Source organism: Rutidosis leptorrhynchoides, chromosome 2, assembly GCF_046630445.1.
Source record: "Rutidosis leptorrhynchoides isolate AG116_Rl617_1_P2 chromosome 2, CSIRO_AGI_Rlap_v1, whole genome shotgun sequence".
Taxonomy (NCBI): Eukaryota; Viridiplantae; Streptophyta; class Magnoliopsida; order Asterales; family Asteraceae; genus Rutidosis; species Rutidosis leptorrhynchoides.
The window spans coordinates 12,815,825-12,842,986 of record NC_092334.1 but is presented as its reverse complement, the minus strand read 5'-3'; the positions used below and the strand labels follow the sequence as shown (position 1 = coordinate 12,842,986).

General features: G+C 34.9%; 2 protein-coding genes across 3 annotated transcripts; both read left to right on the top strand.

The window, feature by feature from the left end:
• The first annotated feature begins 87 nt into the window (after positions 1-87).
• Positions 88-6,618, top strand: LOC139894277 (uncharacterized). 2 transcript variants are annotated; one of them, XM_071877488.1, is made up of 12 exons: positions 88-570; positions 966-1,986; positions 3,150-3,318; positions 3,447-3,556; positions 3,664-3,733; positions 3,918-3,991; positions 4,135-4,230; positions 4,315-4,410; positions 4,537-4,664; positions 5,052-5,286; positions 5,611-5,841; positions 6,248-6,618. In XM_071877488.1, exons 2-12 carry the CDS (start codon positions 1,057-1,059, stop codon positions 6,587-6,589), a joined length of 2,481 nt encoding a protein of 826 aa, XP_071733589.1. In that variant the 5' UTR covers positions 88-570; positions 966-1,056; the 3' UTR covers positions 6,590-6,618. The 2 variants fall into 2 exon arrangements, with proteins under 2 accessions (XP_071733589.1, XP_071733588.1); XM_071877487.1 differs by having other exon boundaries at positions 959-1,986.
• LOC139894276 (uncharacterized) lies at positions 6,618-25,740 on the top strand. The gene is made up of 9 exons (XM_071877486.1): positions 6,618-7,175; positions 7,365-8,327; positions 21,675-22,505; positions 22,635-22,781; positions 23,508-23,614; positions 23,848-24,220; positions 24,309-24,380; positions 24,527-24,636; positions 25,064-25,740. Exons 1-9 carry the CDS (start codon positions 6,765-6,767, stop codon positions 25,254-25,256), a joined length of 3,207 nt encoding a protein of 1,068 aa, XP_071733587.1. The 5' UTR covers positions 6,618-6,764; the 3' UTR covers positions 25,257-25,740.
• Positions 25,741-27,162: the final 1,422 nt, after the last annotated feature.

Here is a 27,162-nt window from a genome sequence, read left to right as displayed (position 1 = left end):
AATATAAAAGGCCATTCCAAGCACTCACCACCAACTCCAATCACCACTTCCAACCATCACCTCTGACCACCTCCGCCATCTACATCCCACACCGCCGTCAATCTTCACCCCTGTCCGCTACCACCGACGTCCATACCACCGTTTTAAAAAAAGTTGTTAATTTACTTTGAGTGATAAAGAAAATAAACTTATGTGGGTTATATTATTTCTCTGTTTTTCAAATATGTGAAGAAAAAAGAATATATAAAATAGACAGTAATTGGGAATCAAAATAGGGTATCAGATTAAGGGAATATGATGGTGGTTGCCAGATTGTCATACAGTCCATGTGATCAGTTTTTTTTTCTTTTCTGTTTTTTGTTCAATGGAGTGATTGTAATCTTGCTGGTTGACTCAGAATACTTATTTATTGGGTAGCGATAAATTAATATTCAAAATGGAAGTGTAAAATATGGACTATAATTTAGTAGTTGGTCATACAGTCTCTTCAACTTCCGGTGAACTCATCTTGACCTCCGGCGAACTCTATCTCTACACCACCGTACTTCCACCACCACTTCCTAACATCAGGTAATAAAATCCATTAGTATATTTTTAGGAGGGCTCATATTTTGGCCCCAATTTATTATCTTTTATTAAATAGTAAGTAGCATACAGAGATTTCCTGCACAAGTTATAATCCCTGATTATTTTTGATTCTTTATCCAAAGTCCAACACATATATATATCACACAAGGTTTTTATATTTTTGCGTTTGTAGATAAATGAGAAAAATAGAAATTAAGGAATGTAGTAAAGGACTAATGGTCAACACTTTATTTGTGAATTGTGAAATGGATGTTTTATTAAGAGGAAAATGTGTGTCCATTGATAATGTTTTTCGTTGATGTTATTATAATTTTGGACCTAGATGATCAATACAGTATATATTGACGAGTAAATGTTTTAACTTATTAAGGGTGCAGGGGCGAAAATTAGGTTTTCAGTATCGTTTTCCATTTGAGAAACAACGCATAAGGCATAAACGAAAAGTGTTTCATCTACCAAATCCTTAGCATGAGTTCTTCAGATACTCTGGCTGCTTTATTGGACATCGAGTCTCATGATGTGGTGGCTATCTTGAGGCCAAAACTTGCTAACTTACATGTCCCGTTAAATGAAATGTTATCTGCTACCAACAACTTTGCGGATGATAATCTCATCAAACGAGGTAGAATTGCTGATGTTTACAAAGGAAAACTCCGCTCTAAAGAACTAAACGATGTTTTCATTCGGAGGTTTCGTACTTCGTCGGGGCTACCACATTTTGAGTTTTTGAGGGTGGTTGCCACACTTTCTCGTCTGCATCATACGAATATCTTGTCTTTTGTTGGGTTTTGTGATGATAATGATGAGATGATGATGGTTTTCAATTATGAAATTCATGGAAGTCTGGATCAATATCTGAGTGATTCAAACCTCAAATGGTCCCATAGATTGAAAATATGTCTAGGTGCTGCACGTGCATTAAGATACATTCATAAGGATATCGAAAGCTGCTTACGTCACGGCTATCATCATGATATCAAGAGCACTAAGATTTTGTTTGATATTGATTGGGAAGCTAAATTATTTTGTTTTGGATTTCAAATAGCATATGATGTTGTCTTTCGTTCAACGTCTAGCTACACAGATCCTAGTGGAGAACGTTGGTGGAGCCATATGTCAGATGTTTACTCATTTGGTGTAATATTGTTTGAAGTTCTGTGCGGGAGGAAAGCAATGTTTGTAGACGGCAAATCTCTAGTTCCAATGGCCACTCATCTTTATAAAAAGGGAAAACTGGTTGATATGATTAATCATGGTCTTAGGAAACAAATGCACCCACTTTCACTTTCCATTTTCTCAGAATTAGCTTATGAATGTGTCAATAAACGCTCCACTATGGATCTGATCGTGGAAAGACTTCAGGAAGCATTGGACCTACATTCATTACACGAAAGACTTGTAAGAGAAATGATTTTGATTATACGGAATATTATACTTATTTGAAGATTTGATATGAATATTAATATTAATTACATGACATTGATGGAATTGGAAAATAAATAAATGTTTACAATATTTATTCCTTATAATTGAAAATGTTTCAAAATGATATTTTTAAGAATCCGGTTTGATTATGTTCTGAACTTATTCGAACCGAAAACGTATCTATAATAACTCCATTTATATCTGATAAGATGTCCAGGTTCCTCTGCATTGTTTTTTATTTGTTTGTTTTTGGTTAATTTTGTCAATCAGGATTGCACTTTCTAAAAAAGATTATTTGTAATTTAGCTCATTTCTCATTGTTGCAATTGGTAATTAAATGATGATAGTTCATTCGGTATTGTTAGAAGGAAAATGATTTTTCAAGCTACCAATTCAACCTACCATTCTAGTATCATGACATGGGTCTTTCATTAATTCTCTCTCTCTCTCTCTCTCTCTCTCTCTCTCTCTCTCTCTCTCCATGCCGTGAATCTTAGATCTTCCATTTGTCATTATGCTACTGAGTAGGTTGAATTGGTATTAGAGATTAGGGATATAATTAATCCAAGTATATTTTTTTTTGTCTCCTTGTTTAATTAAAAAGTTTCCTTTTCATATTCCTGTTCTGACCTACATATATTCCTGTTTCCGTTTCTGTACTGATCCAGATTTGTTCCCATAACCTATTTCTAATTCCTGTCCTTTTCATGTTCTTGATTACTGTTCAAGATCCTGTTCTGTTCCTGTTTACTGTTGGAGATTTTATACTCGATTCCTTGTTGTCAGCTTGGTTCCTGATACCGTTTTCTGTTATTCCCGAGCCCGTTTCATGTTCCATCCCGCGCTCTCTGTTTCCATATTCGGTTTCTGTCTTTATCTGTATTCATGTTCCGTCCCACTCAATGGGATGGAACATTAAATCACCATCTCTTATATTATTTTTCAATGTGTGTGTGTAAACTCCCCTTCTCTTAAATATTAACTTTTCAGTTGATTAAATCAATTTAAGCTTGATTTTATTATTTAATTTGTTTTTTAAATAGAATTAATTGTCTTAAATTCTGATATTAACAATTCTCACGATAATCAGTAGTTTGTTTTTCCATATATTGACCGGATGTGTTACTCTTCTTAAGGTTAATCACATGTCTATAAACATGTTGCCTGTTGGTTATATGGGTCAAAGTCATGGTCAAAGCTCTTACTCATCAGATGATTTACCTAAGGCCGTAGTGATGACCCTAAATCAGGGGTCCGTTGTCAAAAGTATGGATTTCCATCCACTTCAGCAAATCTTGCTTCTTGGTTAGTTCCCACTTTTTGTTTACTCTAGATATCATATTTCCACCTCTTATGGTTTAGTTTTGCATAACTTCTAACAGTTAAATATCTTATATGTTATTTAATCTTTGGTTTGCTTTCATTAATATTAGTGGGGTCGAGCAATGGAGAAATCATGATATGGGAGCTCGGTAGCAGGGAGAAGATTGCTCACAAGAATTTCAAGGTTTGGGATCTTGGCGCTTGTCCAATGCCTCTCCAGGTTTGTATGACCTATTTTTATCTTTCTTCAGATATGTTTCCTTCGTAACCATATAAGATGTATTTAGACATGCATTGGATGTTGACTTTGACTTGTGTTTGAAATAGGCATCTTTGACCAATGACATTAGCGCGTCAATCAATCGTGTAACGTGGAGCCCTGATGGAACACTCTTTGGTAATATTTTATTGATAAAAATTTTTGAGCTGTTAAAAAAATATATATATATATAATTGTTCATTTCACTAATTTCGGTAATCTGTTCATTAGTAAGTACTAAGTAGTTCGTTAATGTAACCATTAAGTTTAAGCTGGGAAATTGTTTGAATTTTTTCATTCTTATGTTGGAACTTCCATATAGGTGTTGCATACTCGAAGCACATTGTACAAATATACTTTTATCATGGTGGTGATGATCTTCGAAACCACTTGGAGGTTTGTTTGTGCTCTCGTTATCATTTTTGCTCTTAAAATTTGTACTTATGTAACTTAAGTGGTATAGGCTGACAGCTGGCGCTGTTTACTTGGATGTCTATGACTCATGAGCTGTACCATTTTATATGTATGTTATTGTACAGATTGATGCCCATGGTGGCAGTGTTAATGATCTTGCTTTTGCTTACCCCAACAAACAACTTTGCATCGTGACATGTGGAGATGATAGATTAATAAAGGTTTGTCTTTTAATGGTTTTGCTCTGCCTTAAAATCACATGCTGTTATAATCCTCTATGTATAATATGAAGTTTCTTATTACAGGTGTGGGATGCAGTAACAGGGACAAAACAATATACATTTGAGGGTCATGAGGCACCGGTATATTCCGTTTGTCCACATGTCAAAGAAAATGTTCAGGTATAATCTATCTCTAGAAGTGACATTAAATGAAGTTAGCATAAAATCTTTCAGTCCTTGCTTATGATTTAATTATGCGCTACATATAAGCTTCTAATTGTTTTTTTATTATATTTGTTGTACTAGTTTATCTTCTCAATAGCAACTGATGGGAAAATTAAGTTGTGGTTGTATGACACTTTGTGTTCAAGAGTGGACTGTGATGCCCCTGGTCATTCATCCACCACAATGGCATATAGTGCCGACCGAACAAGGTTTATAAACTTGAATCTCCACACCTTTTTAACGTTTGTATGTTATAGGGTGGTAATTTTAACCCATAAGAGTAAATGGGTTTTGAAGTAGCTCAATATTAAATCTAAGTGACAAAATATCCCCTTTTTTGTAATTAAATTAATATTTGATTACTTAACATGGTGAAGTTACAATCTTCTACGGAATGAAATACCTCCCGTCCACCGTTCTACAAGACCGCAGTCTAATGCCCAATATAACCCTAAGTGAACCATGTTTACCCGTTGACATTGTTACCCAATCTGCTTTGCTACCTCCATTTGGTTTGGTCTTGGAGCCATTCTGGCTATCTATGATCTATGATGTTATCTGAAATATTTATATGATGATATTTGCATAACTAATAGGTTATTCTCTTGTGGAACAAATAAAGAAGGAGACTCGTACATTGTTGAATGGAATGAAAGTAGTGGAGGTGTGAAACGTACATATAATGGGCTTGGCAAACGATCAGTTGAGGTTGTGCAGTTCGATACCACCAAGAATCGTTTTCTAGCTGCTGGTGATGAGTTTATGATTAAATTTTGGGATATGGATAACGTTAAAATATTGACTACAACTGATGCGGATGGTGGTTTACTGGTACTCTTTGATACCTTCGTGTTATTTTAACCTCTATAGCTATAATGTATGTATGTATGTGTGTATGTGTGTATGTGTCATGGGTCAGAACAACCCAACTCTAGATGTCAGCAATTTTATACTTTCTTGATAATTAGCTATTGATATAAATATGATTACAAGTTTCTGTTATTCCTATGTTAATGATGTCATTTTTTAGAAAAAATTACCTAGGAGACTTCATGCATTTAGAACACATCTTAGAAGAAATGAACCAAAAGCTATTATTATTATTGTATGTTTGACTCGTTTGATATTAAGTTTAGCTTGTTGATGTATTTGCAGGCTTCTCCTTGTATAAAATTCAATAAAGAAGGGATTCTAATGGCCGTTTCAACAACTGAAAATGGCATAAAGATTCTTGCTAATCCTGATGGAATTAGGTTACTAGGAACCATGGAGAATCGACCTTTTGATGCTTTTAGACTTGTATCTGCATCTGCATCTGTTGTGAAGTTAATTAGTTCGTATGTTACTAAGAACAGGGTTACACCAATGCCCTCCATGGTGCAGATGGTAAGCATTTTTTATCTTGTAATTTTTTCATGATTACTGTTCGACGAGACTGTGTTCAGAAAGATGGATTTCAAGCTCAGCAGATACAAATAAAAGAAGAAATAACCTTGTGGAACCCACTTCTTCTTGATTGGTTGGCTTCTCTTACCGTTTGGCCAAAAACAACATAAAAAAGAAATTACTCGAAGTCAAAAGTGTAATACGTTCTTTATGTTAACTTAAAGAGTAATGTAAGCTAAAAGGTTATATATGCAAGTGATAAATTAAAAGAATTTTTTTTAACAAATTAATTTTTAGCAGTGATATGATAAACAAAGTATGTAGTAATAAGGTTGCTTCATTGTATATCTTTGCTAATAATTATAGGTTGCGACTCTCATGTTCTCATTTACATGTAATGTTTCAGGAGAAAGAGTATGCATACTTGAAGATTCCACTCGATGATATAATGATGGCCACCGAAAATTTTGCCTCAACATACTGCATCAGGTCACACCGAGATTATATGGTGTACAAAGCAGACATTAACCATTTTGATATTAAAACTGAAGGGAATAATGAAGGTGAAATTCTTAAGATGTGTGGCCCAGTAACTATAAGACGCAACATCCGTAAAGACTACGAACAAGTAGTAAAAAAGTTCATTGCAGATATTAAATTGCTTGCTAGGCGTAAGCATCCCAATATAGTCTCTCTTGTTGGATTTTCTTGTGAAGATTGTGAGATGATTCTTATATTTGAATCTTAGCACTCTTTATAGTCTTGCTGATCATTTGGGAAGCATTGGTGTAAAAACCAATCTTACCTGGAAGCAACGAATACGAATATGCATAGATATTGCACAAGGATTGGACTACTTTCACGAAAACATTGAGGCTGATGGACTAGGCAAAATATATAAAGGCTTGCAGAGTGCAAATGTTATGTTGGATGAAAAGTGGAATGCTAAGATAGCTACCTTTAGGTTCATACATTACACAGACGACAACTTACGTTTAAATTATCCTCGGTATCAAGAAGATATTTACTCGTTTGGAGTAGTTTTATTTGAGATCCTATTTGGGAGGTTGGCCAATGATCCAATTTACACTAAGGAATATATGGAGGGGCTTGCACCCATTGCACTAAGGTGCTTCGAAGAGGGAACAATAAAGAATATGGTAGATCCTAATATAATGCAAGAAGTTTGCGAAGACAGTTATATAATAGGACCCGATCAACGTTCTTTGGACTCATATGTAAATATCGCATACCAATGTTTGTCAAAATCTGAAACGTGGCGTCCAACACCGAAAGACATCATCAACTCCCTTAATAGAGCATTAACCTTTCAAGTAAGTCCATTTTTTGATACCAATGTTTGGACAAATTATCCGGTTGTTTTTTGAATTCCTAAACTTTTCCAAAGAGGCTTGACAAAGTATTAAAGAGTCAAATTTTTAAAAACTTACTAATTATCATCCTTGATAGAATATAAAATGTGTATAGTATATAACTCTCTTCTCTTCCCTTAACGCATGCAGGAAGAAACCTCCTTGGAACATATGAAGATTCATCTTAGTGACATAAAGGTGGCCACCAATAATTTTACTGAAACATATATTGGAAAAGGCGCATATGGAGTGGTGTACAAAGCAGAACTCGATGTTTTTGATAAAACGCACCGTAGAAGATGCACCGTAGCTATAAAACGCATTCCGGGGAAAAAGAGTGAGCTACGAAACATAGGGTTTTTTGACGAACTTGAAATAATTCATAAATGTAAGCATCCCAACATTATCTCTCTTCTTGGATTTTGCTTTGAAGATTCTGAAAATATTCTTGTTTCCGAGTATGCTGCAAACGGAAGTCTCGATGAATATTTGGAAACGGGCAAACTGAGTAAACTACCATGGGATCGGCGTTTAAAGATGTGCCTTGATATTGCGTACGGACTAAGTTACCTTCACACACCTGATGACGACAAGAAATGTATAATACACCGTGATATCAAAAGTGGAAATATTCTGTTGGGCGAGAATTTAGAGGTCAAGATTGCTGATTTTGGGCTCTCGATCTTTCACCCTAAGAATCACCCGTCTAGCACTATCAACACAGAGCATTGCGCTGGCACACATGTGTATCTAGATCCAGAATATCAGGAAGGTAAGTTGAAAATAGAATCAGATATATACTCGTTTGGAGTTGTATTATTCGAAATCCTATCAGGAAAGGTAGCCTATCATCCAATTTACATGAAAGAAAATGGGAATGGGATTGCTCCTGTCGCAAGACAACACTTTAAAGATGATAAGTTAATGGAAATGGTGGATATTAAAATCATGGAAGAAGCTCATGAACTTAGTTCTACGATAAAAATAGGACCAAGTCGAGCTTCTTTGAATGAATTTTTTAAGGTCGCATTTAAATGCATGGCGGAAGCACAAGCCGGTCGTCCAAAAATGAAAGAAGTCATCGATGGACTTAAGAAAGCAATAGATTTTCAAGTAAGTCCATATTCAAAACTACATCATCTTTTCGTTTCATAACTTTCATCTTAGAGCATCTCCGTTACAAGGAAATTAATTAAAAAGTAGAACATACTTTTAGTTAATACGCAATCTGTCCCGTGTTTTTGGACGAAAAACACACAATTTAAGAAAAACATAATTATTACTACTTACTTTGTGTATAATGAGATTCTTAGTCAGTGGCGGATCTAGATCTAGAACATTTTGTAATAACATATGCATATGAAACTGAAAATACAAATATCACAATAATCATAAAACAACATGCGATGTATATAAACTGAAAATTAAATCGATCAAACCGAATTTAAGGGTTGAACCGGGATTGTGTTTGACACAATTCCCTTAAACAGATTCGACGTCTGTTCCCAGAGTACACCGGTTCAAAGATGGTGTACTGCCAGACCTAACACTTGCTTGAAAAAGAGATCGGAATTGGAGAGACGTGCGACTGAGAATGGAAGACGATGGTGAACATTTGCTTTTGTTTGCGTATTCTGTATGTGTGTGTTGTGTATCTCTGCAGAATGACTAGAAGCCCCAGTATATAGCATAAAACACAACTGAATGGAGTGGATTTCGGTCATGATCTCCAACAACTGAGTGAATTTTGGTCATGATCTGATCATTACTGATTCGGTCTTATCTATGACCAAGTCAACAACGTGGAAATCAAGTTGGGCCAAAAAATCGTACTGCAAAAACGGGCCTCACACGGGTCCGGATTTTTGGAGCTGCATTCGTGTCCGCAGGTCGCGCGGGCACGCATTGGATCGCAAGCCCAGATCCAGTTTTTTAGCACCCCCTGCGCGAGGGAATGAAAGGGAGTAAAATATGTCATAAGATCTTGACATAGCTTATGCCCATTCCACTTATATACTACATATGAGTTCTTTTCCACTCCTATGTGGGACAAGTTCCACTTCCTTCAAAATCCTTCCATTTTGCACTAAACTAGCAACTTTGAGACGCGATATCTCATTCACCATTAAACCGTTTTGGACACGCTTTAGCTTGTTTTAAAGCCCTCAATATGGACAATAAAACCCACTAAATAGTCGTTCAAATATATTACTTTATTATATATTAATTTGTGTCCAAACATTGGTGAAACACACTTTTTCAACCAAAATTTTCAACAATCCCCCACATAAATGGAGATCGCTCTCAGGATTAAATTTCAGCAGTTGAATCCTGCATACGATAGGTAGGTGTTACCCTTTGAACCTTCGCTTATGAAACACACTTAGTCTACTGGCTCTGAGTAGACGGCGATGTCTTTAAACTCGTCTGTCGTTTGTGTAGGCGACAATACGCTTCACACAACTCTCCCTGATAACGTCAAGTCCTCGTAGTTATGTTCGTTATGGTCATGAACATTAGCCTGGTTCTGCGAGAGCTTATCAAGTATTGTGTCCCAACAATACCCTTCGAAGCGACCCCACTTCTCTCTCACATAGGTGATTCACCACCGAATGGCTATTGACTAACCACGCATGGTTATTTCAGTTGAGCTTATCCTCGTACATCTCACTTTTAAGAATGGACTATGAAGTCTACTCATAATTAGTAAACTCCCTTTAAAAGTGTAGGGGTTGCTAGTTTAGTAATTAACTCCCCTACAGTGACTTCACTAGTTCATACAAGTAGGTTGTCCTATTGAACTCAGATCTTGGGATCTCCAGTCAACTGCGTTAGGTTTTCCTTCATATAAACTTAGCCTTTCAGGGGCTTCAGTCCCATTCCCACGCACGACTTATACACTAACTCTTTGCTTAAGCCTTTTGTCAGCGGATCCGCAATATTATCCTTTTTGTTAACATAGTCAATAGTGATAATTCCTGTAGAGATTAGTTGTCGTACTATATTATGTCTATGTCGTATATGTCTATTCTTACAATTATACATTGTGTTATGAGCTCTACCAATCGCCGATTGGCTATCACAAGGTATACTAATGGCCGACACCGGCTTAGGACATCTTGGTATATCCTCAATGAATTGACGTAGCCATTCTGCCTCTTCACCAGCTTTATCTAAAGCGATGAATTCTAATTCCATTGTGGATCTAGCAATAACCTTTTGTTTAGACGATTTCCTCGATATAGCAGCACCTCCAAGTGTGAATACATATCCACTTGTCGCTCTGGATTCATTTGTATGAGATATCCAGTTTGCATCACAGTGACCTTCGATCACTGCAGGATATCTGTTATAATGCAGCCCGTAATCCCGAGTGTATCTTAAGTACCGGAGTAACCTGGTCATACAACTCCAGTGGGACGTACTTGGATTACTCGTGTATCTACTTAGCTTGCTTACAACATATGCTAAGTCGGGTCGAGTACAACTTATTGGATACATTAAGATGTCAACAATTCTTGAGTACTAATTCTTGAGTACTCCTCTGTTCTTAGCTAGATATTGACTCGTGTTAATGGGAGTTCTAGCTACATTAGAGTCATTTGCATTGAACTTCTTAAGAATTTTATTCACATAATGGGTTTGACTTAGAACAAGTCCACTTTGGGTTCGTGTGATTTTCACTCCCAATATCACATCTGCCAAGCCCATGTCTTTCATGTCAAACTTCGATTTCAACTTGTCTTTCGTAGATTTAATTATCTTCTCATTATTATCAGCAATGAGCATATCATCTACATATACATATAGACAAAGGATAACATATCCACTTGGTGTGTCTTTCACATACACACACTTGTCACATTCTTGTCACATTCATTGATCTTAAATCCTGAATCAAGCATGACATGATCAAACTTCTGGTGCCATTGTTTGGGAGCTTGTTTTAATCCATACAAGGATTTAACAAGTTTACAAACTTTCCTTTCTTGTCCTGGCGCTTTAAACCCCTCGGGTTGTTCCATGTAAATCTATTATTCGAGATTTCCGTTTAGGAAAGCTGTTTTCACATCCATTTGATGTACTTCCAAATTCCGAATGGCGGCAATGGCAAGTACTAACCTAATGGAATTAATTCGCGTTACAGGCGAATACGTATCAAAATAATCTAAACCTTCTCGTTGTCTATATCCTTTGATCACCAACCTTGTCTTGTACTTGTCAATGGTGCCATCTGGCTTCATCTTCTTCTTGAAGATCCATCGATAGCCTAGTGTCTTGCATTCCGGAGGAAGATCCACCAATTCCCAAGTATGGTTTTGTAAAATAGAATCCATTTCACTTTTAATGGCCTCCTTCCATTGAGGTCCTTCCGAGGAAGTCACCGCTTCACGGTAGGTTGTAGGTTCACTTTCAATCATGTAAGTGTGGAAATCGGGACCAAAAGACTTTTCTGTCCTTGCTCGTTTGCTTCGTCTAAGTTTGAGCTCTTCTTCCTCGGGTGGTTCTAGTTCTTGTCGAACTCACTCATTAGATGTTTCATATTGTACATCTTCATCGTCTATTCTAGACGAACTTCCACGTTCATGTGTAAGGCAAGGAAACACATTCTCAAAGAACGAAGCATTTCTTGATTTCATTATCGAACCTTTGTGTATATTCGGAACCTTGGAATCATGCACAAGAATCGATACGCAGTACTGTGTTCAGCATATTCAATAAATATGCAATCAACAGTCTTGGATCCTATCTTGTGTGCCTTAGGTAATGGAACAATTACCTTTGTTAGGCACTCCCCACACTTTGAGGTACTCATATGATAGTTTCCTTTTTCACCATAATTCGTATGGAGTTTCATCCCTTTTCTTCTGAGGTATTGTTAGGACTCAAATATGATGTATGTTGTGGAAATGTTAAGTGATGTAAGTGGTGATGGTATAGACTATAAATACCATCACCACATTATTAGCTCTAACCTCTTCCCTTATTCTATACCAAATCCCTCACCATCACAAACACACACCTCACCAATACTCTTTCAACCTCACTTTGTAACTAACTTCCCTACCTTTGTAATTTTGGCACAAAGTAATATAATAATCAGATTCCCTCCTGTATATTCATACATATACTTATACATATTCATACACATTGTACAATCATGAATCAAAGCCTAAACAAGAATTCGAAGCTAAATTGAGTTTAACACTTGGTATCAGAGCAAAAGAAGCTAGTCTTCATCGATCCAGATCCAAATTCGTGTTTCTAATCGATCTCTGTTCAAAATCATAATTCTCTGTTTTCAGTCATTAATGTCAAAATCAATTTCAGCAGTGTAGGTTGTTAATTCATGTGGATCCTAGCAACGAAGGAGTGACTTAATCTACTGAATCCGTTGCTACTTGAATCAATCAATTTCATTCAAAAACAACTGAGAAGAAATCAGTGATTTTCAGGTTGAAATGTGTCAAACTGTTTTCTGATTCAATTTCACTGATCCATTGCGTTTTTGGAAAAATCAGTCATACAGAAGTGTTTAGAATCGAATCACGTACTTTTTTGCAGTTTTTGGTGTCCTAATTCCAAGTTTCGACTCCGACCACCGTAGAGCCACCGTAGCACCACCATAACGAACTTTTCCGGTGACCTGAGTTCTAACAAACTTGAAGAACAGCAACCGTGTTTCTTCTTCTTTCCGTATCCTTCAATCCGTGTCATTTTCCACGGATATCTTTTGCAACCGTTCCAATTCTTGTCCAATAAGATAGCTATCAATCGTGTCTTTTGTAACCGTATCACTCAAACACCATAACCCGGATGCATTCTTGCAACCGTATACATTAACCTGGATACACATCTACATCCGTACGGATACAATTCATCAATTTTCTTCAACTGCACCGTCATGCTCTGCTCAAATTTTTTGAAATTAGGGTTTAATTGCTGTGATTTGGGGAAGAACACGAGAAATTAAAAAAGACAAATTGCAGGTGTACTTTTAGGGTTTTAATTGAAGAAGACTAATTACAATCGTGACTCAATTAGGGGTTTTGATTAAGGGGTTTTTCGATTGAAGGTTGTATTTTTAGTTCTTGAGAACGATTAAAAAAAAGAATAAGAAGGATACATAGAAGGTGGGTTAGTTTCTGTTCGTGGGTTATATTGGGAAAGAAAGAGAGTGCAAGTGAAAGTTGATTCAATCAAGTTTCATTTAACTTTAGACAAACGAGTTAGTTCAGCTGGTAAACTGTGTAAGGTGTCGAGCACAAGGTCTCAGGTTCAATTCTAGGCAACAACATTGTTTTTTTTAAAGCTTTCAACCTGCTCAGGCCCAAGAGACAAAGCCCACTAACCAAATCAGTCCTACTTATCTTGTCTAACCCAAATCCAAGTTGAGTAATAAATTCATGACACAAGCTCATTGCAACAACATTGTTTTTTTTAAAGCTTTCAACCTGCTCAGGCCCAAGAGACAAAGCCCACTAACCAAATCAGTCCTACTTATCTTGTCTAACCCAAATCCAAGTTGAGTAATAAATTCATGACACAAGCTCATTAGCCAAGGCCCAAGTGCTTTTGACATTAGTTAACAAATCCAGTTACTCTCAAACAAAAGGATTACGAAGTCAAGAAATTTAATAATCCTCGTTATAATTTCTAACGATTTTTTCAGAAGTTCAGTTTCTTGAGTTCAAAAACAACTTTATATGACGAGTACTTCGGTTATAACTCCGATACCTGATGAGGTTCCAGAAGATTTTGATGAAGATGTACTTCTTCTTAAAGAAATACGATTGGCTTCAAAACGATTCAGTTCACAATATATGGAACTTCAGATGCTTAAAGAACAAAATAAGGAACTCTAACGTGAGAATGATCAGCTCAAATCAGAAAATGATTTTGCAACTCGGACAATTCACACTATTCAAGATGAAAATAATCATCTCAAGTCTGAACGTGAGCTTGATTCTAAGATCATTCTACAACTTCGCACTGATTTTGATCGTATTCAAAATTTTAACCGACAATTAACTCATGACTTTGAAAAGCGCATTTCTGATTTGCAACATGAGTTAGTTGTTAAGTCAACACAAATTCTAAAACCAACAATGGTGTCAATAGGTACACAAGTAGAAATCCCCAGTTGTGCCAAGGCGCGTCCTTCGGAATTACAACATTCTTCTTCTACGATTGAAGAAGAACACTCATTTACCAGAAATTCCCAAGGTTTCCAAACCTCACAAATCCGTTTCTCACGGATACCGAGTTTACTCCAATTACCAAATCAAAAGAAATCCATCGTTTTTGGAATCAACTTATGGGCAAAATGGAGAAACCACCGGATTTCGTGATCAATATGATTGGTTTGCTCATACACAAAAGCAATCAAACAACAAAGAAACCAAATCAAGTTCAAAGATACCAAATCAAATTCAAACTAAATCTCCAAACCCCTCTCAATTGAATACAGAATCTGAACAACGCACACCAAGGGGGAGACACTCATTTGAAACAAAGTATGGTGTGCATTGTAATCAAGACGTATCCAACAACTTCATTAATAACCAACAACAAAACCAGCAACGAAGAACCTTTCAAAAGAAGAAGTTTTTCCGTTTCATGTCAACAAACAACTATGCCTATTCCAAGGGGGAGAGTTCAAATAATTCAATGAAATCCTGAGCCTATTCCAAGGGGGAGAGTTCAAGACTTAAAGAGATTCTTCAGAGTTCAAGATCAGATAGATATTCTCCCACAACACACATCAAGGGGAAGAATGTTAGGACTCAAATATGATGTATGTTGTGGAAATGTTAAGTGATGTAAGTAGTGATGGTATAGACTATAAATACCATTACCACACTAATAGCTCTAACCTCTTCCCTCATTCTATACCAAATCCCTCACCATCACAAACACACACCTCACCAATTCTCTCTGAACCTCACTTTGTAACTAACTCCCTCACCTTTGTAATTTTGGCACAAAGTAATATCATAATCAGATTCGCTCCCGTATATTCATACATATACTTATTCATACACACTAAACAATCATGAATCAAAGCCTAAACACGAATTCAAAGTTAAATTGAGTTTAACAGGTATCTTATTTAAAAGATAGTTTGCCGATAGGATGACATCCCCCCACATCGACCGAGTTACACCAGAATTAACCAACATGACATTTACCATTTCTTTCAAAGTTCTGTTCTTCCGTTCTGCAGTCCCATTTGATTGTGGAGAGTAAGGTGCAGTGAATTCATGTCTAATGCCATTTTGTGAACAACATTCAGCAAACGGTGTGACGTATTCACTACATCAGTGTGGATCATATCAAGGGGTTCGATTTTTTGTTCAACCGACTTGAAAGATGATCTCATTAGTTTTGCTTCAACACAAGTTTCACATTTATAGTTTGAGTCGATATTAAAAGTTTGTATGCAGTTCAATTTAATCAAGCGACGAATGGAATTAAAATTAACATGACCTAGTCTACCATGACACACGTTAGAAGACTCAACAATATAAGCAGAACTAGTACCAGTTTTATTAGCTTCATTGTTAACAACCATTACATTTAGCTTGAACATACCATTAAGGGCATAGCCCTTACCATCATACATGCCATTTTTGGTCGGCACGACCTTATCAGACTCAAATACAATTCTAAAGCCAAATTTATTCAACAACCACCCAGACATAAGATTCTTACGAATCTCAGGAACATACAACACATTAGTCAAAGTGAGTTCCGTTTCAGAGGTCATCCTCAAGATCACATTTCCTTCACCCTTGATATCAGTAGTAGCTGAGTTTCCAAGAACAATTTATCTCCATTAGTTACATCCTTGAAGGTGTTGAACATGCTCTTATCAGCACATACATGGCGGGTAGTCAGTGTCAACCTACCACTTCCTGGTATTAGAATTCCTGGTATTAGAACCAACCAGATGAACCTTAGAATTCATAATCGCGAGGTCGGAAACCATTGCAACAAGGTTTTCAACATCATCAACCATGTTAGCTTGTTTAGAAGTTTCTTTCGTTGGCTTAGTGCACTTATCAGGACGATGACCCGACTCGTCACAATTAAAGCATTTTTCAGAGAACCTTTTCTTCTTGGCAACACCCCTTTTAGGTCCAAACTTGAACCCTTTTCCCTTGTTATGCTTCTCAGTCTTCCCTTTGCTCTTGCTACCTTTCGAGGATTGACCATGTTCAACAATATTAACCTTTGCTGAATCAGGGGTAATGCTCCTTTAAAGAGCAACTTTGTTGTCTTCTTCAATACGAAGACGGACCACAAGGTCTTCAACGATCATTTCCTTTCACTTATGTTTCAAATAGTTCTTAAAATCAACCCAACTTGGTGGCAGTTTCTCAATCATAGCTGCAACTTGGAAACTTTCACTTATTACCATTTTTTCCAGCATGTATGTCATGAATTATGACCTATAATTCTTGGATTTGACTCGTAAATGTCTTTGAGTCAATCATCTTAAAATCCAAGAATTTAGCTATTACCCATTTCTTAGTACCAGCATCTTCAGTCTTGTACTTTCTTTCTAAAGACTCCCATAATTCTTTGACAGTCTATATTGTGCAGTACACGTTATAGAGAGAATTCTGCAAACTATTCAAGACATAGTTGCAGCACATGTAATCCAAATGTTTCCATGCCTCAACCGCGCTCACAGTTTGAACATCCCCAGCAACAAGTTGGGTAGCGGTTTCGGTTAAGACCCTCGCAAGGTTTAACGTTGTCAGATTAAAGAGCATCTTTTGCTACCAATGTTTAAAGTCCACACCAGTGAACTTTTCTGGTTTCTCAGCATGAGAAACAACCGTATTCGGTAGCGGTGCAACTATCGCAACAGTAGCATTAATAGTGGAGAAGCTCGGGTTCGATAGTGTTGTACCAATATTCGTAGCAGCAACAGTAGTGGAGTCCGGGTTCGACTGAGTACTCATTCTGAAAAAGAGATGGAAAAACATTAGTAACAAGGCCAAAGTTACAAATGATTGTGGTCTGAAATTCGTAAGTAATCTCTTGTACAGACAAAGATTATTTATATACTAGAAAATCTCAGTATGTTTTAAGTTCATAAACTCAACTCTCATAAATGATGAGAAATAACAACATCACCTTAATTAAATAATAATCAGACAGAAAATGAACAAAGATACAAGAATAAAAGCAACAATTAAATATGTTTAATTAACTCTCACATGCATACTGAAGCCTGTTAACAGAAGTTATAAAAATAGCATTCATAATGGCAAAGAACTACATCATGTTAGGCCATTACACATGCAAATATTAAACTGAATATATTCAACAGTACTAGATACCATGGATACGAACAAGTTTGTCTATTTAACCTCAACATAATAAATCTTAACCAGTAGAAATAAGAACCACATGCAAATATGCAATACATATCACAACATACAACAATACTTTAATAAAGAACATGCCGTCACATTTATGTGACCCGATTATAACGTGTTTCGTATACCGAATTTATCAAGGTTAGAAAACAGTAGAAAATATATGCATATATAAATTGCAAGTTTATAATTCCAATTTACGATAACAGCATATAAAACCCAATAAGTTATATGCGAATGAACGATGTGGCAAAACATATATCATGTAAACATGGATTATAAAGTGATCTAGAGCCGCATAAAGAAATCTAATTTATTAAGAACATGTTTAACAGGCGCAGCAAACAGAGCAGATAGCAGTAGTTCGCCCAAATGTTAATCGAATTATTTATATACATACACGCATCAGTTTCAGTTACATAAGAGCAATAAAATAATTTTCGTGAACACGAATCTGTTTAAGACTGTAATAACATATGCATATGAAACTGAAAATACAGATATCACAATAATCATAAAACAACATGCGATGTATATGAATTGATAATTAAATCGATCAAACCGAATTTAAGGGTTGAACCGGGCTTGTTTTTGACATAATTCTCTTAAACAGTTTCGACGTCTGTTCTGTTCCCACTTCCCAGGGTACACCGGTTCAAAACTGCTGGACCTAACACTTGCCTGAAAAAGAGATCGGAATTGGAGAGACGTGCGACTGAGAATGGAAGACGATGGTGAACAGTTGCTTTGTTTGCTTATTCTGTATGTGTATGTTGGGTATCTTTGCAGAATGATTGGAAGCCCCAACATATAGCAGAAAACACAACTAAATGGAGTGGATTTTGGTCATGATCTCCAACAATGAGTGGATTTCGGTCATGATCTGATCGTAACTGATTCGATCTTATCTATGACCAAGTCAAAACGTGGAAACCAAGTTGGACCAAAAAATCGTATTGCAAAATCAGTGTGTTGTGTATCTCTGCAGAATGACTGGAAGCCCCAATATATAGCAGAAAACACAACTGAATGGAGTAGATATCGGTCATGATTTCCAACAACTGAGTGGATTTCGGTCATGATCTGATCGTAACTGATTCGATCTTATCTATGACCAAGTCAAAACGTCGAAACCAAGTTGGGCCAAAAAATCGTATTGCAAAAACAGGCCTCGCACGGGCACGCATTGGATCCCAAGCCCAAATCCAGTTTTTTTGCACCCCTTGCGCGAGGGAATGAAATGGAGTAAAACATGTCATAAGATCTTAACATAGCTTATACCCATTCCACTTATATACTACATATAAGTTCTTTCCCACTCCTATGTGGGACAAGTTCCACTTCCTTCAAAATTCTTCCATTTAGCACTAAACTAGCAACTTTGAGACGCGATATCTCATTCACCATTAAACTTTTTTGGACACGCTCTAGCTTGTTTTAAAGCCCTCATTATGGACAATAAAACCCACTAAATATTCGTTCAAATATATCACTTTATTATATATTAATTTGTGTCCAAACATTGGTGAAACACACCTTTTCAACCAAAATTTCCAACACATCAAAAAAACAATTCATAATCAACTTTGCGATTTGTTCATAAAAATTTTGATCGAAAATAAAAAGGCTAAACGGTTAAAAATACCCCAATACTTCTACTAAAAAATTAAACATTATTTATTTATTTCAAAGTTGCCTTTTTTTTTTTTTTACTTGTGATCGACTTTTGTATAGGTTAATGGAATTAAAGGAGTCCTGCTTTTTTTTTTTCAAAATACAAGTTGAAGTAAAACATAAAGATCGACTAAAAAATAAATTACAAAAACTTCTTTGTTACACACTTCATTTTGATATTCTCGAATTTAGTTATACTTTAAGTAATGAAAAATAAAAACTTATATATCAATATATATTTAATGAAATTAATCATGTAGTTAGCTTCTCTCTATTTTTTTAATAGAACATATATAAAGTGTTTAAGTACTTTAAAACCATTTATTTAGGTGTTGTATAACTTAACTTTGTATACGTCATTGATGTTTGAAAATAAATGATTAATATGTTAAGTTTTACAAATTTGTGAACAAACATCACTTGAAGAAATTATCACGATCAAGATATTTATTTTAATCAAATTAGTAGACAATATAAGGACTGAAATTACTATTAAACTAAATGTTGGGTTTTAAATGAAGCATCTAGTAGAAAAAGATAAACTGGTGGGTGTTTATTGAGTTATATAAATAAATTCAAGGGTTTAGGGTGTGTTTGGCACACAAGCTTCTTAGAGCTTATGAGAGCTTATTGGAGCTTGAGCTTATGATTTTAATAAGCTCCAAGTCATAAGCTTTGTTTGGTAGACATAAAATGTAGAGCTTATGAAAATTATAAGCTCTTAAAAAATAAGCTGGGTGACGAGCTTATGGGAGCTTATAGGAGCTTTGAGGTTATGATTTTAATAAGCTACAAGTCATAAGCTTTGTTTGGTTGCCATTAAAAGTAGGGGTGTGTTTGGCACACAAGCTTCTTAGAGCTTATGGGAGCTTATTGGAGCTTGAGCTTATGATTTTAATAAGCTCAAAGTCATAAGCTTTGTTTGGTAGACATAAAATGTAGAGCTTATGAAAATTATAAGCTCTTAAAAAATAAGCTGGGTGACGAGCTTATGGGAGCTTATAGGAGCTTTGAGTTTATGATTTTAATAAGCTACAAGTCATAAGCTTTGTTTGGTTGACATTAAAAGTAGAGCTTATTAATTTCATAAGCTCTTAAAAGATAAGCTACCTATAGTAGCTTATGAAAAAAAGTATAGCTTATGAACTGAAAAATAAGCTCCAGTTAGTTTACCAAACACTTATAAAAAATAATAAGCTCCAGCTACCATCTTCAAAAATAAGCTCCAGCTCCAGCTCTATCTCAAAAGCTCCAGCTACTAGCTCCATCTCCAGCTAGTTTCATCCAAACACACCCCTAGTAGCTTATGAAAAAAAGTAGAGATTATGAAATGGAAAATAAGCTTCGGCTAGTTTACCAAACATTTATTAAAAAAAATAAGCTCCAGCTACCAGCTTTAAAAATAAGCTCCAGCTCCAGCTAGTTTCATTCAAATACACCCTTAACATGAAATATTTGATATAATATATATTAGTGGGGCCCGATATGCTGGTACCTGCATTTCACCATTTTCATTTTCAAAAACCTCCATTAAAATTGCGTTTCAACTTCTCTTACACAAATCCATATATGTAAATAAACATCAATAAAATTTCAGTCGTTTTGACCCATTTTGCACCATGGTGGCTCAGCCACTGGTTGCACTTTCATATAATTATAGAAAAATCATAAAATTTTACACTTCATACGCTAGATTGACTAGTTGCACGTGCTACCAGTCAATACAAGGTAGATCCGCCCCAGAAATTCTTACCCCTAATCAAGTTAATTTAAGATTCCTTTGATTCTATAATTTAAAATAGTGGACTGGACAACCGAAAAAAAAAAAAAAAAAAAAAAACATGTACTATTAAATTGGGATGAGGGAGTATTAGATTAACTATGTCCACTATTTTTTATTGTATAAGTCACCTATAACTATTATAAGATTTGATACAAAGGCCACTCAACTATTAAGGGGTGTTTAGATTTGTGTCTTGAAAACTGATTATGCGTTTTAAATAATTATAATCAGCTGTTTAAAACGTCGTTTAGGTGAATGGTGTTTCAATATGTTTATTCTGTTTGATAACGTAATAATCTGATACCAATTAGGCACACATTCAAAACCTGCACACACAAAATAGCAAGAGAAAGCATATGCAATTCAAGTAGAAGATTGAACAATAAAAACCATAACATTTTAACAAACTTGAGGTCTGTGAGATCAAGCAACTAATATTGATCAAGATGTATAGCAATTTAATGGAGTAAGATGTATAAAAAAGGTTAGATGATTCTTTAATTGAGTAATGCTGATTCTATAACATATATATGCTTAAATGTATATATACTCAAGACACATCGAACACATTTTTTTTAATTTTAATATTAAATGTCTCATGATTCACAGAAACACCGCAATGACACGCTGGAAATTTCCCTTGAAGACATAAGATTGGGGGGGAAAACCTTGAGTGATACCAACTGTATTATAGAAGAGGGATATGGTATGCACAATGGAGAAATTCAATACAATAATGAAACTAAGCCCGTTACCGTAAAGCGTATGAGCAAATGTGGTCAAAAAACACCTGGCAATTGGAGAGAATTTGAAATTCCTTACAAGTATAAGCATGAATTTGTGATTGGTCTCATAGGCTACTGTAAGAAAATGAATGAAAAATTCATTGTTTATGAGTTTGCGATTAACCAAAGTCTCGATATGCACGTGGGAAATGCTACACTTACATGGATCAAAAGACTAAGGATAGCCATTGATATCGCCAAAGGTTTGGAATTCCTTCATGGAAGGGATGGGGGACAAGATGTAGTGATACATAAAGACCTAAAAAGTTCCAATATCTTACTAACTGGAGATTGGACAACAAAGATTTGTGGATTTGATAGACCCTTAATATTTCCAAAAAATATGAATATTCACTACGTTAATGACGTAATCAGAGGCTATGACATTTACTCGTTGGGTGTGATTTTATTTGAGCTTTTGTGTGGGAGATTGGCGAGCACAGATCGCGATCACTTTTTTGACAGTTTGGTTAAAGGCCAGTATGAAGTAGAAAGACCAGATAAGTTGGCGTTCGAGCTTATAAGAGAACAAATTGTACGGGAGTCATTGATTACATTTACAAAGATTGCCTTTCAATGCTTACATGATAAAAGAAACCAACGGCCTACAGCGTCCGAGGTGGTAGTACAGCTTCAACAAGCATTAGCATTGCAAGTAAGTTATAATAGTGTTGAAATCGTAATCTTCATTTGTATGTCAACAATATCATGTACTTATCATAAACTGGAATATTAATGTTTTTATATATTTATGTAACTTAAAACGAAATTGTACTGTTTGCAGGAGGCTGGCATATGGGAGGCCAAATTGCCTACAAACTATCGACAAATACTCGAGTATTCAGAGTCCCCTGAGGTTTACTCCACAATGGAAAAAAAAGATATCTACACCAAACTTATCAACGGAATCCTCCTTCAGGAGGGCAAACTGGTACTTAACATATATTCATAAATATCTTATTTTCTTAATTCTCATTCTTTTACCTTAAGGGTGTGTTTGAGATTTTGCTTAAATATAAGCAGGTGAGTGATTATATGCTTATTTTTAAGTACATATTCCTTAACAAATACTCTACAAGCAGATACCTTCATAAAAGTGTTTGTGCTTAGTTATTTGATATAATTTTAAAAATAAGCAATTATAAACAGGTAAGCACTTAAAATAAGTAATTACAAACAGTCAAACACCCCATAATAACTTTTAGTTGCAAAGTATTTTGGGTAAAACAAATATTGTGAATAGTCTAAACTTTACAAGCACCCAATCTCTACAAAACTATAGATCTTACAACTAGAATCTATCGAGAACAATCAATTGATATATACCAAAGTAACTTTACAACGAAGAATAAATAGTCTCAAACAACATAAATGAAACTATAGAAGATGAAATTGTATTTATTAATGTACACTTCTACACTTCAGCCACACTAACTGCACTGCTACATCTCTAAGCCTTTTCATACCAATAAACTTTACACTGCAGCAGGTATTCCACTAACCAAGTCAAACTAAAGTCAAACCTTAACAAACAAGATTGGCATATCAACTTACCTTTTTTTTTTTTTATCACAATTCACGAATGTGAGGTATGAGAGTCCAAACTTACACATAATCAAAATTGGGTTTGATTTGTTTACCTTGTTGTATGTGACAGTGGTTTTCAATCGATGGTAATGGAGAAAGATATGAGATGATTTCAGCAAAAACCTTTTCATACAAAAACCGCTGGTTACGTAGGTGGCAAACTATTGAAGATTCAAGGTACCTCTATAGTTCTAACTTTCAAATTCTCTTTGTGTGCTGTTAATTTTTTTTTTCTTTTTCAAATAATAGGACACGAGCTCAAACTTGTCAAACAAATCAGTTCATTTTTGTTTATGCATGGTTGAAATATGCAACAATCTCCATGAATGTAAGGGTAATATTGGAAAAATAAGTCATAAGGTCTAATATCTTATATCTTAAATATAATATAATATTATAATGTACTGCAGGTTTAAGAAAGTAGCAGAGATGTTAGATGTTTCGAATTTAAATGTCCAAATTAAGAGAGGACCTCAGCTTTTACTTCCGAGCATCGGTTACAGCCTTCATCTAATCTTCAAATTTTGTCGTCCGAGAAAATCCCGTGCTAAACGAATGTATGTGAACCTTAAGTACAAAATAGGTAATGAAAACCTAAATTCGTATTTTGCTACATGGAGAGAAGACGGATGGATGACGATCGAACTGGGTCGATTCTCAAGTAACAAGGAGGAAACAGATATTAATGTCTTACTGGAGAACTTTTCACGATGCTATTGTGATAGTCGTGCCTTCTATATTGAAGGCATCGAGTTTCGAGCCGTTGACGATACAAGTTTGATAGTAATTTCTAATTCTCACTTTAAATTTTGGATAATATTTTGAAACCAATGGAATTGTATGGTTGGGTAACTCCAAAACTTTTGTGCAGGTGAAACAAGAAATCAAAAAATCTGACGAAATCCAACAACCAATTTCAAAATCCAACTCAGAAATGACTAAGGTGCGATGATAGCTAATAAGAATAAAATATTCAAATTTCTGAAAACGATGACATGGGAAAAATGTATCTTATATTTCTTAGAATTGTTATCAATTTTTCCTTTTTATGCTATGATGGTTAATTATGTTACTTATTCGATGGAACAGTTCCCAGGTAGTGAAATGGGAAGTATGAGACACACGGTTCATGCGATGTGGCTTCTCAACAACTATTACGATGCAAAGCTATCTTATTCAAACGCCTCATCCCAATGCAGGTTAATGTGCTGTATGTAATTTCATTGCATTCTCATCCAAACCCTCACCTTTCTAGTTGATCCCATATTTATGAAATGCCCCAAGAGCTAAAGTAATAGATTCATCAGATATCTATCTTCAGGCTTCAACTAAAAAAACCGTGTCGGAAGATATTAGTTAACCAGAGGGTTATAATGACTCAAAATTATTATCCCAAGATGATGTAGGAAGGGTTGTTACATATGCATATCCTCAAACAGTATGAACTTGGTCACAAACTTGGAATTTATAATCTGAAATAAATTCTTGTCTATATTAACATTCATTAAAGCATTAGTAGATGGTTTGCAAAAGCTTTGCCTCTCACCGCTGTTCTGTACGCAGTAAATTAATTTAATGTGTGTATACACACATTATGTAGAATGTGATATATCGTATATTATGCAGATTAGAAGGGATAGAGTTTCTACGACAGACAACATTTAGTATCAAGTGGAAGATCGGTAGTCAAATGGTTTCACCTAATACAGACAATGTGTGTTACCTTGTATTCAAGCTTTCTGAAAATTGTAGCGGGTTGCATTGTCCTGTGTTAGTTCGAGATAAGTACCGTTGGAAAAGTAAAGAAACTCTATTTTAGACGCCCAAGTCCGTGGAATGTACATGAAACTGATCGAATTCCAAAAGAGAGGAGTGATGGATGGATGGAGGTTATTGTGTGGATTTACAACAACTCTAATTATAAGCTTCGTAATGATTCGCTCCATGTTAAGTTGAAATTCACAACTTACGAAGGAACTATGTCTGGCCTTATTATACGCGGCCTTGAGTTTCGACCAATGGAAGAATAGATGATTATAGAACCGATGTTTTAGCATGTGTTGAAGAGTGTGGTGATCTAATTGTGAAATATGATAAAGGGACCTGTGTGTTACATATATTTGTGTAATGTACATTATGTGGAAGAAAAAAAAAATAAAGGTTAGTTTCTTCGTGGTTAATGTTTGTATTCAGGTTGTAAAGTTGAAGACTTAAGTTACTGGTTATGTAAATATAGGTTTAGTTCTAATATGCGTTTTGTTGTTGTGTTTCATTATTATTCCATTCATTTTGTAAACGTTTCATGATGGAGAGGAAATATATTGGGTAGTGTTTTGTTATGTGTATGTGATAAGTGAAAGTTGATTGCGCTGATGTGGGAAAATGATTTACATCATAGGATCGTGTCATTTAATCATAGGAGACTTTACAAAATAATTTACTCCGTACTATCTATATATCTATAGTTTCTATTAAAATCCTATAATGATGATGTTATTATTAGGCTAATTCTTTTGTTAAAAAAAATCAAAAACAAAAGAAAAAAAAATCTAAGCAGGTGATGTTGATCTAAATAATTTTGAATTAAAATAAAATCTTATTAAATAATTATTATTATTAAATCTTATTATCTTATTAATAATTATTTTAATTATTAAAATTAAATAATTTTGAATTATTTTAATTGATTATTTTGAATTGAGTACGAGAAGGTATAAAAGCTAGGCAGAAGGAACTAATTTTAAATTTATATATTAATTTACACTTTTAAAATAAAATGACAACCAATATTATCTCTTATGATTGCATTTAGATTGTTTAATATGCATTTTAGGTGTTTGATGAAATGTTCAGCTGACGAGTTTATTAGTCGGACTCTGTGGTTTCACGGGTCATTAAACTAAATGACTTTAACGTTTACGTTCATTTAATATAAAAAAACATAGCATTAAACTGTTTCGTTTAAACAAACCCGTGATTCCACGGGTCATTTCCCTAGTTTTACTATAAATTTGATTAGGTTGCACTAAGTGGATATGCTCATGTCAATCTTAACACCACTAAACTATATAACCGCTTTTAAATTAAGTTCATTTATAGTAAACCCTCACTACACATTTGGTCTATGATGCGTTTGTGGTTATAAAAGTTATATTTGAAAACATATGTTTCATAATGAACAAGCACACAGAAATAATCTTCCAATCACAGGAAGTAAAACTTCCAATCATAAGAAGTTAAAATTACAAAACCAAAAAATCCTAACTACAATCAAAGATTGTAACTAAACAGTATGATCATATAGTCACTCACTATCAAGTTCAACATATTTGAACTTGATTGCACTCACAGTAGCAGTAATCACAGAATTATAGAATGAAAATCCTAACTATGGTTAGAGAAAATCGAACGAGAGAGAGAGAGAGCAAAAATACAGAAAAAATTAGAATGACAAAATCAGAATCAAATAAATTAAAACTAGTATTTATAAATAATCTATTTGCAGTTTAGCCCCTTGAAGTCTTGTTTCCATCAACTGCATCAATCTTTTTTTTTTCTTTTTTTTTTTCCACCAAACTTCAAGAATAAGAAAGTGACAGCTTCAGTTGCACATGCTTAACCCAGAAATAAATACAAATATGATAAAAAAATGTTTAGATTAGAAATGTATATAATTCAATACATAACCTAAGTAATAGACACCGGAACCGTTATAAATGAAAACA